Source organism: Galeopterus variegatus, unplaced genomic scaffold (genome assembly GCF_000696425.1).
Source record: "Galeopterus variegatus unplaced genomic scaffold, G_variegatus-3.0.2 Scaffold2060, whole genome shotgun sequence".
Taxonomy (NCBI): domain Eukaryota; kingdom Metazoa; phylum Chordata; class Mammalia; order Dermoptera; family Cynocephalidae; genus Galeopterus; species Galeopterus variegatus.
In genome coordinates, this window is record NW_007728171.1 from 92,475 (window position 1) to 106,991 (window position 14,517).

Genomic DNA, 14,517 nt, shown 5'->3' on the forward strand with positions numbered 1-14,517 from the left:
TTCGGATCCCACATACAGACCGGTTCCTGCTCACTGGCTGAGCAAGGTGTGGGTGCGACACGGAGGGTTGCAATCCTGTTGCCGGTCCTGGTCCGGTACGGGCGCGACACTGAGGGCTGCGATCCGTTGCCGGACACGAAAAAAGACAAAAAATAATAATAAAAAAAAAATAATAACTCCCTGTTTCCCCCCTGCCCCCAGCTCCTGGAAGCCACCTTTCTACTTTCTGTTTCTATAAATTTGACGACCCTAGGTAACTTCTATCAGTGGAATCATATGGTACTTCTTTGTGACTGGTTTATTTCACTTAATATAATGTCCTTGAGGTTCATCCATGTTGTGGCATGTGTCAGAATTTCCTTCCTTTTTAAAGCGGAATAATATATTTCACTGTATGTATATACCACATTTGTTTATCCATTCATTTGTCAATGGACACGAGTTACTTCCTCCTTTTGGTTATTACAAATAATGCCGCTATAACCTCAAATGTACAAATATCTCTTGAAGACCTTGCTTTCAGTTCTTTTGGATATATGAGAATTGCTGGTCATATGGTAATTCTATTTTTAATTTTTTCAGTAAGCACTGTACTATTGTCCACAGTGGCTGCCCCATTTTCCCACCAACAGGGCGTGAGTTTTCCAGTTTCCCCATATCCTCACGAACACTTAGTATTTTCTATTTTTTTTTTTTTTTTGCTTTTGGAGTGCTTGTTTTGTTTTTCGTTTTAGTGGCCCCCCTATCCTGAGGGTTGTGAAGTGGTATCCCATTGTGGTTTTGATTTGCACTTCCCTAATGATTAGTAATGATGAACATCTTTCTCTCTTTTTCTAATTCTCACTGTCCTCCTTTCAACTGCACTGCGACACCAACAGAGCAGTCCCCACCACTGGCAACTTCGGCCGTATTCGTTTGTGCTCATTCATGTGGCTGCAGGCAGAATAAAACACATTGAGCTTCTCTCCTTTTCAGACTGTAACTGTCTAGAGGAGGAGGACTGTGGTTTTCTGATTCCACTGCTGACTTAGAAAAGCCTGAAGTTTGGGGTGCAGGGGTTGATTATTCCCCACATGTGTAGTGTGGGTGTGAGGTCCAGGCAATGTGGCTGGCAGGAAGGGTCAGGACTGTCTACCTCCCACCGGGGATTAGTCCCAACACCCACATCTTCTCCCAGGTCTCACTCTCACGGTCCTCTACGTCTCTTCCTCCCTAGGTACAAGCCTCGGGAAAAGCTGAAGGTGAACTTTGGCACTCCAGAGTTCCTGGCTCCAGAAGTCGTCAACTATGAATTTGTCTCGTTCCCCACGGACATGTGGAGTATGGGTGTCATTACCTACATGCTGTGAGTGCTTAGGGGCCTGCCTCTGAAGCAGGGATGGGGCCATCTGGCTTACTTTGGGTACCCCTTAGAAGCAGCAAAAATTTGAGTGCAAATAGTTTGTTAGGGAGGTGCTCCCAGGAAACACCAATAGAGGAGTGGGGTAGAGAGGTGGGGAAGAAAAGGCAGCCAGTTAAGGGTGTGTTATCGAGCCAGTTAATGTTGAAAAAAGTTGAGATATGCAGATGTTATTCCCCAGAATAAAGGTCTGAATACTTCATTTCTTGGTGATAAAGGCCTACTTGGCCTTCAGCAGCTATATGAAAATCATGGATTGAGCCACTGAGTTTACTGATATTCAGACATAAAGTTGTAACTGAAAATAACCAAATGTATTAATGACCTAGGAGTAAGGCCCAACTGTGGGCAACTAGAGTTTAATTCTGTGGGGGAACTCTGGAATCCATGGTAGAACACCTCCTCAGAGTCCTTCCATTTGAGGGGCGAGGGTGTTGGGGTGTTTATACTCTTGTTAGTTATTGCTTATGGGCTAATCCCAGGTAGGGGGAGGTGGAACTAATTTCCCAGTACTTCTGGGTGGGTAAAGCAAGCTTCAACTGGAGTGAAAGCCCTCCAGGAAAGAAATGCAGGTGCTTTTGTACTGGAGCTGGAGGGGCGAGGAGAGATGGACAGGGCAGGACACTGCTGCATCATCTGACTTTGTCACTTCCGACCCTGTGCTCTCTGATCCTGTGCTCTCTGATTTTTCTCTCTCCAACTGTGGCCTTCCCTTGGCTATTTCCTCACAGGCTGACAAATGTTTTGCTTCTAGTCTCATCATTATCATTATCATGTAACCGCTGCCATGGGTCCCTGCACTTTGTATGTGAGTGCTGCACCAGAGAAAGCCCTCCAGGAAAGAAATGCAGGTGCTTTTGTACTGGAGCTGGAGGGGCGAGGAGAGATGGGCAGGGCAGGACACTGCTGCATCATCTGACTTTGTCACTTCCGACCCTGTGCTCTCTGATTTTTCTCTCTCCAACTGTGGCCTTCCCTTGGCTATTTCCTCACAGGCCAACAAATGTTTTGCTTCTAGTCTCATCTTTATCATTATCATGTAACCGCTGCCATGGGTCCCTGCACTTTGTATGTGAGTGCTGCACCAGGCTGGGGAAGTTCAGAGCCCTCAGGCCAGCAGGTTAGGTTGTCCTGTCTCTCTGACCTCATGCTAGCAGGAGCCTGATAAAGCCAATTTTCCTGTGGCCCAAGGTTTGGATAGTATCTGAACCAGCCTGGTTGTCTCAGAGACATGGAAAGTGATTTTTCAGTTAAATCAATATGTACTTGATAACTGGACATTTTTTGAGTTGGGCCCTAATTTACTCGTTACTTCAGGGATGTGGGGAAGAGGTGAATACATGGGGAACTTATTATAAACACCCTTCCTGCCTCCAAAGTTTTAATTGTTCTACTTCCTCCCCTTAGTGAACACACTGGCCTATGTCCTATGGAGAAGTAATAAGGGTGCTTTTCTTTTGGACCTTCTTGGTTCTGGTTAGGTCTGCTTGAACCTTGTAAGTTTCTTCTCTATTTGTTGGTGCATGTTGGCAAATGTGGCTTCCACATACTGATGGTCCTTTCTCTCCTCTATAGACTCAGTGGTTTGTCCCCATTTCTAGGGGAAACAGATGCAGAGACCATGAATTTCATTGTGAACTGTAGCTGGGATTTCGATGCTGACACCTTTGAAGGGCTGTCAGAGGAGGCCAAGGACTTTGTTTCCCGTTTGCTGGTGAAAGAAAAAAGGTACTTATTATTGCTTGTGGCTCATGAACCATTCTGACGGTGGCCTGTGGTCTGGAAGCTGGGCAGGACTGCTGAAGCTAAAGGTCCTTTCTTCCTATGGACTGATTCCGTTCAGGAATTTTTAGTCTGCTACTTGTTTGCAACAGTAAAGGGAACAGAGAAAAGGACAAAGGAAATCAATTTAAAAACAAACAACTAGGGGCATAAAATCCAGATAGTTTTAGAAATGAGCATATTTACACCTTATCACTTGCAATAGGCTAATGTTTGGCAGCTGGCCAGTAGGGGCTTCCAAACCCTTGACCTTGGTGTTATAACACTGCGCTCTAAACAACTGAGCTAACTGGCGCCAGCCCTGTAATAGACTAATGTTGAAAAAAGTTGAGATAGGCAAATATTATTCCCCAGAATAAAGTTCTAAATGCCTCATTTCTTGGTGATGATGGCCTACTTAGGCTTCAGCAATTACATCCAAGTCATGGGTTGAGCCATTGAGTTTTTTGATACTCGGACGTAAAATAATAGGTGGAAATAACCAAAGTATTAATGACCCAGGAGTAAGGTTCAAGAGTCTGGGCTGTAAGACAGTTCATAGTTCCCTGGCCTTCACAGTTTTGCTTCTTTCTGATTGTGACAAGTTATGTGAGAGGAAAAAAATTCCTAATTCAGATGAACAAGTTGACATTATACTCCGGAAGGAAAAATGAGCTTCCTCCAAGTCTCTGGTTCATTTACTTCTTAAGAGCCAGCACAGCTGGCTTTCCTACCACCCTGCCTTGATTTCCCAGCCTTCCATGGGAGGTGGTGATTAATTATTGGGATACATTCCCTCTATAGAAGTCAGGGAACATTTTGCTGATGACTTTCTAGCACTTTTAAGGAGGCGAACTTTAGACATGAATTCCCTTTTGGAACATGGCATGAATCTGCATACATGATTAATCTGTTCCACTGACTCAGCCTTCCTCCCCAGCTAAACAGATTTTTGGACAACTAGAAAATTCCACCCCAGTTAAGTCTCAATTGCTGTTTGATTTCACAGCTGCAGAATGAGTGCCACACAGTGCCTGAAACATGAGTGGTTAAATAATTTGCCTGCTAAAGCTTCAAAATCCAAAGTTCGTCTCAAATCCCAACTACTGCTGCAGAAATACATGGCTCAGAGAAAATGGAAGGTATTTCGTTTTTCTTTTCGTAAAGGCAGCATTTGTCTTAATATGTCCTTTGAAAAAAATTGTAACTAAATTTTTACTTACATTTGATTCTAAATATAAGTATTATTTAGGGAAAAAAATATCTCTCATGTCAAAAGCTGTTAGCTTGACTTAAAAATGCCACAGGCCAAAAATAACGCATAAAAGTGGCATTTAGTTCATACCTATATGGACACTTCAAGTGACAGAATGAAATTGGAGCATATGTTTTAAATGGCAGTAGTAGTGAAGCTCCTGAACTGTTTGTAGCTTGAGGCCCAAGTCCTCCACATTTCAGAATGGGGAATGGGAAAGCCCTATTAAGCTTCAGAAGCTTAATAATTTTGTTTACAACAGAACTCTTTGGTACCATGGGCATAAAACTTATCTTAAAAGCAATTGTCATCTGAGGAAGTGGCTTTCCAACATTCTGATATTGACTCAGACCCTCACTACACAAGTACGCACATACATGTACACACACACATATGAAAGAAAACTTTCACATTTATTCTAACAGAGTGTGATGCATTCTGATATCTTCTATTCTATGCCATTTGGTTTCATTTAAAAATGCTGCTCACAACTCATAAATTTGATTTCATGACCCACTGGTGGGTTGTGAATCACAATTTGAAAAACCCTGTTCTAGGGTGCTCAATTTTTCATATAAAAAGGGCAGGATAACATCGTCTCACTTCATACTTACTCCAAACGTGCCCCTGAAAGTCAAGTGACTATAATTATTCTAGAAACTTGTCGTATTAGTCTGTTTTTTGTTACTTATAACAGAAATACCTGAAACTGGGTAATCTGTAAAGAAATAAAATTTACTTCTTACAGTTTTGGAGGCTGGGAAGTCCAAAGTCCAGGAAATACATCTAGTGAGGGCCTTTTTCAATGGTGATGATGATTCTACAGCAATGCAGGGTGTCACATGGCTGAGCAAGAGAGAGAGCTACGCTTCTCAGTTGCTCTCCTTTTAAAGCCATCAGAACCATGCCCATTACTCCACAAATGGATCAATCCATTCACTAGGGAACAGTCCTTACAATCTAATCACCTCTTAAAGGCCCAAATTTTCAATTACAATAATAGGATTTCCCACCCTCTTACCACTGTCACAGTAGGAGTTAAGTTTCTAATACATGAAACTTTAGGGGACACAATTCAATTCATAGCACTTTTTCCCCTCTTTAGGTTATCAGTTTTAAACAAACCCACGTGAATAGACTTGGTTAAGTCCTTTTATTGTTTCTTCTTAAAGCAATTGGTCTAAAATATGGTTTTTTTCTCTCCCTACCTCAAGAAACATTTCTACGTGGTGACTGCTGCCAACAGGTTAAGGAAATTTCCAACTTCTCCCTAATCTTCAACTCTGCTGCTTCAATGGGCCCAGAAATTATTGAAGTCGGTGGTGAACTGATGACTCAAGATAATAGAATAATCTGGCCTTTTACTATTATTCCACTTATTTTGCAAAAAGGTTATGGCTGTTGCCTTCCTTGTGGATGAAAAGTGTCTGTAAATAAGGTGACCTAAGAAGCTTTTTTTCTGTCTTGTAAGATCACTAACCTTGAAATGCTGTCTTTACTTTTCAAGTATACCTACTTTTGGTGGTAAGTGTAGGCATGCTTTAGGTAGGTAGGAAAGCTCCTACTTTGCATCTGCAAATTTAAATTCTAAACTTACTCTGATTAAAGAATTACATAGGGGCATGTTATTCACTATTATCTCCTCCAGTACAGGAATTCCTAGAACTTTTTTTTTTTTTTTTTAAAAAAGATGACCGGTAAGGGGATCTTAACCCTTGACTTGGTATTGTCAGCACCATGCTCACCCAGTGAGCCAACCAGCCATCCCTGTATGGGATCCGAACCTGTGGCCTTGGTGTTATCAGCACCACACTCTCCCGAGTGAGCCACGGGTCGGCCTGGAATTCCTAGAACTTTGATTTGCTCAGGTGTGAGCTGACATCTTATTGTACTACCTGCTCTAGTGTCAAGCAATGAGGATGTAGGACAGTGACCCTCAAACTTGTTTTAACTTATGCTCCCTTTTGAGAATCAACATCAATGTGCATCCTTTGATATTCTTTGAAATTTCAAACTATACCAACTGTCACGGCCAAATCAGAACAATGATAATTTTGAATGTGCTTTTAAAATCTATACACACCTCCACCATCTCTCCTAATTCTGCTCTGTCCTGACCCTCCTTCCTTGGTTATGAATGTGTGATCTAGTAAGTCTGGAAACTAATATGCAATATATGAAAGAGAGAAGAATGTAATGATATTAGCTTTCTCAGAGAAACACAGAAATTATACATCATGAGACAATAAAGGAAGACTCTGCAACTACTTTATTAAGGATATACCACTTTCAACATTGTCATTTAACCAATTTATAAAATGATTAACAAGGAGTACTTTATTATTCACAAGTAAATAATCCTTTAAATTTCCTTGCTTCCAGCTGATTTCTATGCTATTCCCCTTACCTTATTGGATCAGCAGTTTTAGTTGGAGTAGTTACTTTTAGTTTTTTTAGACACGGGACAGTTTCACAGCATTTCAGGATTTTTGTCCCAGAATAAAGACTTTTTTGGCAGAGGACATGGGTATGGGGAGAGAGGCAGTAGGTGGAGAGGTTATCCTGCTGCTGCGGTACTCAAATTGTAGGTTTCTTCTGTAAGTTTTCCGGGAAAAGTTCCTTGTCAGGAAGCTAAGATTTTCAGTCCCAGCAAGTCTATGTCTACTTCAAGTTGGCCAGCTAATGAATGACCATCAGAAAAGATGGCTGCTGCAAACTGTCCTGTAATGCCAGAGTCAGTGATTGGGTACAGTGTTTTATTTCTTAAGAATAAGTTATCTCTCTGAAAAAGGGTTTTTGAGGGCAGCCTTCAGAAGGAGCTAGAGAGGATATTTTCTAGTTCTATCTAGTATGGTGATTTTACCCTCTTTGGGACTCAAGATTCTTAGGGAATGCTATGAATCTTCTCTCTAGAAAAATGTAGTTAATTACCCTGATCTACAGTAGCACTGCCCAACAGAAATATAATATGAGCCATATACATAATTTAAAGATTTCTAGTAGTGCCTCTAAAAATACTTCTGAAATTAATTTTAATAATTTGTTAACCCAATATATCAAAAATATTATTTCATTATCTAATTAATATAAAAATTATTGAGATTATTTTATATTCTTTTTTCATACTAAGTCTCCAAAATCTGATGTGTATTTTACACTTAAAACACACATCAAGGGCCGGCCCGGTGGCGCACTGCTACAGTGTGCCGCTTGGGAAGTGCAGCGGCGCTCCCGCCGAGGGTTCGGATCCCACATACAGACCGCCTGCTCACTGGCTGAGCAAGGTGCGGGGGCAACACCGAGGGTTGCGATCCCGTTGCTGGTCCCGGTCCGGTACGGGCGCAACACTGAGGGTTGCGATCCGTTGCCGGTCACGAAAAAAGAGACAAAAAGGAAAAAACAAAACAAAACACACACACATCAATTCAGATGCTAGGTTTTCATTGGATATACTTAATTTGTGTTTAGATTTCATAAAATTTACTACGGAAAAATATACTCACTCAAGTTGTTTGAAATGTACTTAAAAGTTTTCCAGTAATTGAATTAAGTATTCATTTTTACTTTGAATTAAAATTAAGTAAAATTGGGCTGGCTGGTTACCTCACTTGGGAGAGCATGGTGCTGATAACATCAAGGTCAGTGGTTCAGATCACTGTACCACCAGTCGCCAAAAATAAATAAATAAAATATTCAGTTCTGCAGTTGCATTAGCCACATTTTAAGAGCTTAATAGTCACAAGTAGTTAGTGGCTTCTATACTGGACAGGGCAGATCTAGAGAGAATCTTGTATCATCTATCAAATTTTATTTTTTTTCCCTTTATGGTGTTATTTTTTACTTAAAGAAACAATTTCTCTCCAAAGTCCAAAGTATGTTTAGGCCAGACCCACACAAGTGAGAGGAAATGTGGATTTCAGCCTCCCTAATCTGAAATATGAGGGTGAATTTTCTGGATATTTTTAGTTCTCTGCTTTGCTGGTGTGTACTTAGCTAAAAATGTTTATATTGCAACTGTGTTGGTATCAACTGTTTCTAATGGGACTTTCCATTTGAATAAACAAATGGTCTTTGGAAAGTACTGGATAGAGAAACTCTAAAAGGTAGTTGGGGCCCACTTTTTTCACCTATCTATTGGTGAAGAGTTGGTGAGAGTGTAGGGAAAATGGCATGCTCCCACTTTTCATGGATATATATCCAAATAAGTCATGCCCACGCTTTCATTCAGTAATTCCATTTCTAAAAATTTATCCTTCAGTACTTGAACAAGTGTACAGAGATTTATGCAAAATTATAATTACTACAGCACTGTTGCTAATGGCCCAATAGAAACCACCAACACATCTATCAGTTTGGGTTTATTTTATTTTGGCTGCTGGCTAGTATGGGGATCCGAACTCCAGTTGGGTTTAGTTAAATAAATTTTACCATATCCATATAGTGGAATACTTCCCAGCTGGTATAGATCTAGATGTACTGAAAGCCATCTTTTTATTATAAAGAAAAATTATAGAACATATGAGTATATATGGTATCATCTTATTTGTAAAGAGACATATGCTTATAAATGTGCATTAAAAAATTCTAGAATGCGGCTGGCTGGTTAGCATAGTTGGTTAGAGCACAGCCTTGTTAACACCAAGGTCAAGAGTTCAGATCCCGGGGCCGGCCCGGTGGCGCACTGGATAGTGCGCCGCTTGGGAAGCGCGGCGGCACTCCCGCCCGAGGGTTCGGATCCCACATGCAGACCGGTTCCCGCTCACTGGCTGAGCGAGGCGCGGGAGTGGCACCGAGGGTTGCGATCCCGTTGCTGGTCCCCGGTCCGGTGCGGGGGCAGCACTGAGGGTTGCGATCCGTTGTCGGACACAGAAAAAGACAAAAAGACAAAAAAAAAAAAAAAAAAGAGTTCAGATCCCCATACCAGCCAAAGAATTCTAGGATATGCAAGAACTTTTACAGTGGGGTGTAAAGAGGGTGATTGGGAGAGGGCGATACCTGCTTTTCACTTTATAACTCTCTGAATCATTTGAGTCTTTTTTTTTTTACAGTGAGCATGTATTGCTTTTATAATTAAAAATTAGCAACCCAATGTCAAATGTGCACATTGTTTTGATCCTGATTTGAGTAAATAAAAATATATTTTAGTGTGACATTCAGGGAAGTTTAATTATAGATTTCACTTTGATGATAACAATTATTATTAATTCGGTGAGGTGTGATCAGGGCAATGTCGTTAGAGTGTATGTTAAATGACTTTTGGGAAAAAGAGAGGTATACTTAAGCAAGTGTGGAAAAATCTTACTAACTGCTGGGTCAGGGTGATCAGTATGGGTTTCGTTATACTGTCCTCTTTATTGTTGTATATATTTAAAATTTTTCATGATCAAAAATGTTTTAAAAATCAGTTAAATAAACTATGAGGAACTGTTAAAAAAACTGAGTTTTCAAAAAGCTTTTACAATAATAACAGTACTGCAAAAGACGAACTCCCTAAGTAGTAAGTTTCCATCACTGGCAACGTAAATGTGTTGGAAAATTGTAGAAAGGATTCCTGAGGAATTTTGGATGAGATTGCTTTACGGCAATTCCTCTGTTCCCCAACTAATTTAAGAAATAATCAAGTACCTAATATATTCCAAATAATCAAAATAATTACCATCACCTGCTTTTAAGGCATAAGGAAAGTCACAAACAGTACTTACACTTATTCTCATACTGTATATAAACAAGGCTCAGAAGTTTCAGATTGGTCAGAATCCCATCTTGGTAGTGTAATTTAAAAGCGAATTAACTCAAAATGGGTCAAATACCTACATGTAAGAACTAAAACTATAAAACTTTTAGGAGAAAACATGAAGGAAAAGCTTCATGGCATTGGATATGGCAAAGATTTCTTGGATATGACAGCAAAAGCACAGGCACCAAAAGTAAAAATAGATAAATTTGGACATCAAAATTAAAAACGTCTGTGCATCAAAGAACACAATCAACACAGTGAAAAGTTGACTTAAGGAATGGGAGGAAATATTTATCAATCATATGTCTGATAAGGGTAAATATCTAGAATATATAAAGAATTCCTATAACCTAACAACAACAAAACCCAGTTCAAAAAGGGGCAAAGGACTTGAATAAACACTTCTCCAAAGAAAATATACAAACTGCTAATAAGCACATGAGATGCTCAACATCACTATCATTACAAAGTGCAAATCAAACCACAATGAGATACCATCTCACACCCACTAGGATGGTGACTATCAAAAAACCAGAAGACAAGTATTGGTGAGGATGTTGAGAAATTGAACTTTTGTGAACTGTTGGTGGGAATATAATATGATACAGCCACTAGCGACAGTATGGTGGCCCCTCAAAAATTTAAAAACTGAGGGCCGAGCCCGTGGCGCACTCGGGAGAGTGCTGCGCTGGGAGCGCAGCAGCGCTCCCGCCGCAGGNGCGCAACACTGAGGGTTGCGATCCGTTGCCGGTCACAAAAAAAGAGACAAAAAGGAAAAAACAAAACAAAACACACACACATCAATTCAGATGCTAGGTTTTCATTGGATATACTTAATTTGTGTTTAGATTTCATAAAATTTACTACGGAAAAATATACTCACTCAAGTTGTTTGAAATGTACTTAAAAGTTTTCCAGTAATTGAATTAAGTATTCATTTTTACTTTGAATTAAAATTAAGTAAAATTGGGCTGGCTGGTTACCTCACTTGGGAGAGCATGGTGCTGATAACATCAAGGTCAGTGGTTCAGATCACTGTACCACCAGTCGCCAAAAATAAATAAATAAAATATTCAGTTCTGCAGTTGCATTAGCCACATTTTAAGAGCTTAATAGTCACAAGTAGTTAGTGGCTTCTATACTGGACAGGGCAGATCTAGAGAGAATCTTGTATCATCTATCAAATTTTATTTTTTTTCCCTTTATGGTGTTATTTTTTACTTAAAGAAACAATTTCTCTCCAAAGTCCAAAGTATGTTTAGGCCAGACCCACACAAGTGAGAGGAAATGTGGATTTCAGCCTCCCTAATCTGAAATATGAGGGTGAATTTTCTGGATATTTTTAGTTCTCTGCTTTGCTGGTGTGTACTTAGCTAAAAATGTTTATATTGCAACTGTGTTGGTATCAACTGTTTCTAATGGGACTTTCCATTTGAATAAACAAATGGTCTTTGGAAAGTACTGGATAGAGAAACTCTAAAAGGTAGTTGGGGCCCACTTTTTTCACCTATCTATTGGTGAAGAGTTGGTGAGAGTGTAGGGAAAATGGCATGCTCCCACTTTTCATGGATATATATCCAAATAAGTCATGCCCACGCTTTCATTCAGTAATTCCATTTCTAAAAATTTATCCTTCAGTACTTGAACAAGTGTACAGAGATTTATGCAAAATTATAATTACTACAGCACTGTTGCTAATGGCCCAATAGAAACCACCAACACATCTATCAGTTTGGGTTTATTTTATTTTGGCTGCTGGCTAGTATGGGGATCCGAACTCCAGTTGGGTTTAGTTAAATAAATTTTACCATATCCATATAGTGGAATACTTCCCAGCTGGTATAGATCTAGATGTACTGAAAGCCATCTTTTTATTATAAAGAAAAATTATAGAACATATGAGTATATATGGTATCATCTTATTTGTAAAGAGACATATGCTTATAAATGTGCATTAAAAAATTCTAGAATGCGGCTGGCTGGTTAGCATAGTTGGTTAGAGCACAGCCTTGTTAACACCAAGGTCAAGAGTTCAGATCCCGGGGCCGGCCCGGTGGCGCACTGGATAGTGCGCCGCTTGGGAAGCGCGGCGGCACTCCCGCCCGAGGGTTCGGATCCCACATGCAGACCGGTTCCCGCTTACTGGCTGAGCGAGGCGCGGGAGTGGCACCGAGGGTTGCGATCCCATTGCCGGTCCCCGGTCCGGTGCGGGGGCAGCACTGAGGGTTGCGATCCGTTGTCGGACACAGAAAAAGACAAAAAGACAAAAAAAAAAAAAAAAGAGTTCAGATCCCGGGGCCGGCCCGGTGGCGCACTGGATAGTGCGCCGCTTGGGAAGCGCGGCGGCACTCCCGCCCGAGGGTTCGGATCCCACATGCAGACCGGTTCCCGCTTACTGGCTGAGCGAGGCGCGGGAGTGGCACCGAGGGTTGCGATCCCATTGCCGGTCCCCGGTCCGGTGCGGGGGCAGCACTGAGGGTTGCGATCCGTTGTCGGACACAGAAAAAGACAAAAAGACAAAAAAAAAAAAAAAAAAAAAAAAAAAAAAAAAAAGAGTTCAGATCCCCATACCAGCCAAAGAATTCTAGGATATGCAAGAACTTTTACAGTGGGGTGTAAAGAGGGTGATTGGGAGAGGGCGATACCTGCTTTTCACTTTATAACTCTCTGAATCATTTGAGTCTTTTTTTTTTTACAGTGAGCATGTATTGCTTTTATAATTAAAAATTAGCAACCCAATGTCAAATGTGCACATTGTTTTGATCCTGATTTGAGTAAATAAAAATATATTTTAGTGTGACATTCAGGGAAGTTTAATTATAGATTTCACTTTGATGATAACAATTATTATTAATTCGGTGAGGTGTGATCAGGGCAATGTCGTTAGAGTGTATGTTAAATGACTTTTGGGAAAAAGAGAGGTATACTTAAGCAAGTGTGGAAAAATCTTACTAACTGCTGGGTCAGGGTGATCAGTATGGGTTTCGTTATACTGTCCTCTTTATTGTTGTATATATTTAAAATTTTTCATGATCAAAAATGTTTTAAAAATCAGTTAAATAAACTATGAGGAACTGTTAAAAAAACTGAGTTTTCAAAAAGCTTTTACAATAATAACAGTACTGCAAAAGACGAACTCCCTAAGTAGTAAGTTTCCATCACTGGCAACGTAAATGTGTTGGAAAATTGTAGAAAGGATTCCTGAGGAATTTTGGATGAGATTGCTTTACGGCAATTCCTCTGTTCCCCAACTAATTTAAGAAATAATCAAGTACCTAATATATTCCAAATAATCAAAATAATTACCATCACCTGCTTTTAAGGCATAAGGAAAGTCACAAACAGTACTTACACTTATTCTCATACTGTATATAAACAAGGCTCAGAAGTTTCAGATTGGTCAGAATCCCATCTTGGTAGTGTAATTTAAAAGCGAATTAACTCAAAATGGGTCAAATACCTACATGTAAGAACTAAAACTATAAAACTTTTAGGAGAAAACATGAAGGAAAAGCTTCATGGCATTGGATATGGCAAAGATTTCTTGGATATGACAGCAAAAGCACAGGCACCAAAAGTAAAAATAGATAAATTTGGACATCAAAATTAAAAACGTCTGTGCATCAAAGAACACAATCAACACAGTGAAAAGTTGACTTAAGGAATGGGAGGAAATATTTATCAATCATATGTCTGATAAGGGTAAATATCTAGAATATATAAAGAATTCCTATAACCTAACAACAACAAAACCCAGTTCAAAAAGGGGCAAAGGACTTGAATAAACACTTCTCCAAAGAAAATATACAAACTGCTAATAAGCACATGAGATGCTCAACATCACTATCATTACAAAGTGCAAATCAAACCACAATGAGATACCATCTCACACCCACTAGGATGGTGACTATCAAAAAACCAGAAGACAAGTATTGGTGAGGATGTTGAGAAATTGAACTTTTGTGAACTGTTGGTGGGAATATAATATGATACAGCCACTAGCGACAGTATGGTGGCCCCTCAAAAATTTAAAAACTGAGGGCCGAGCCCGTGGCGCACTCGGGAGAGTGCTGCGCTGGGAGCGCAGCAGCGCTCCCGCCGCAGGTTCAGATCCTATATAGGGATGGCCGGTGTGCTCACTGGCTGAGTGTTGTGCGGCCGGTCTAAAAAAAGACAAAAAAAAAAAAAAAAGAAAAAAAAAAATTTAAAAACTGAATTATCATCTGATACAGCAATCCCACTTCTAGCTATATACCCAAAAGAATTGAAAGCACAGCCCCCCCGGTGGCGCACCGGATAAGGGGGCCGCCTGGGAAGCACGGCGGCGCCCCCCCCCCCGGGCGTCGGGGCCCCCCACAAACCCGG

The 14,517-nt window shown here is 40.4% G+C and overlaps 1 protein-coding gene across 1 annotated transcript in view; it reads left to right on the plus strand.

Annotated features, from left to right (window-relative positions):
• The window catches only part of MYLK3 (myosin light chain kinase 3), a 38,627-nt gene extending 32,571 nt beyond the window's left edge, over positions 1 to 6,056 (plus strand). The window contains exons 10-13 of the mRNA XM_008580292.1: positions 1,217 to 1,345; positions 2,975 to 3,127; positions 4,170 to 4,302; positions 5,630 to 6,056. Of these exons, the coding sequence (XP_008578514.1) occupies positions 1,217 to 1,345; positions 2,975 to 3,127; positions 4,170 to 4,302; positions 5,630 to 5,689 (475 nt within the window). The 3' untranslated portion in view covers positions 5,690 to 6,056. The remainder of the gene's footprint in view (positions 1 to 1,216; positions 1,346 to 2,974; positions 3,128 to 4,169; positions 4,303 to 5,629) is intronic.
• The last annotated feature ends 8,461 nt before the right edge of the window (positions 6,057 to 14,517 follow it).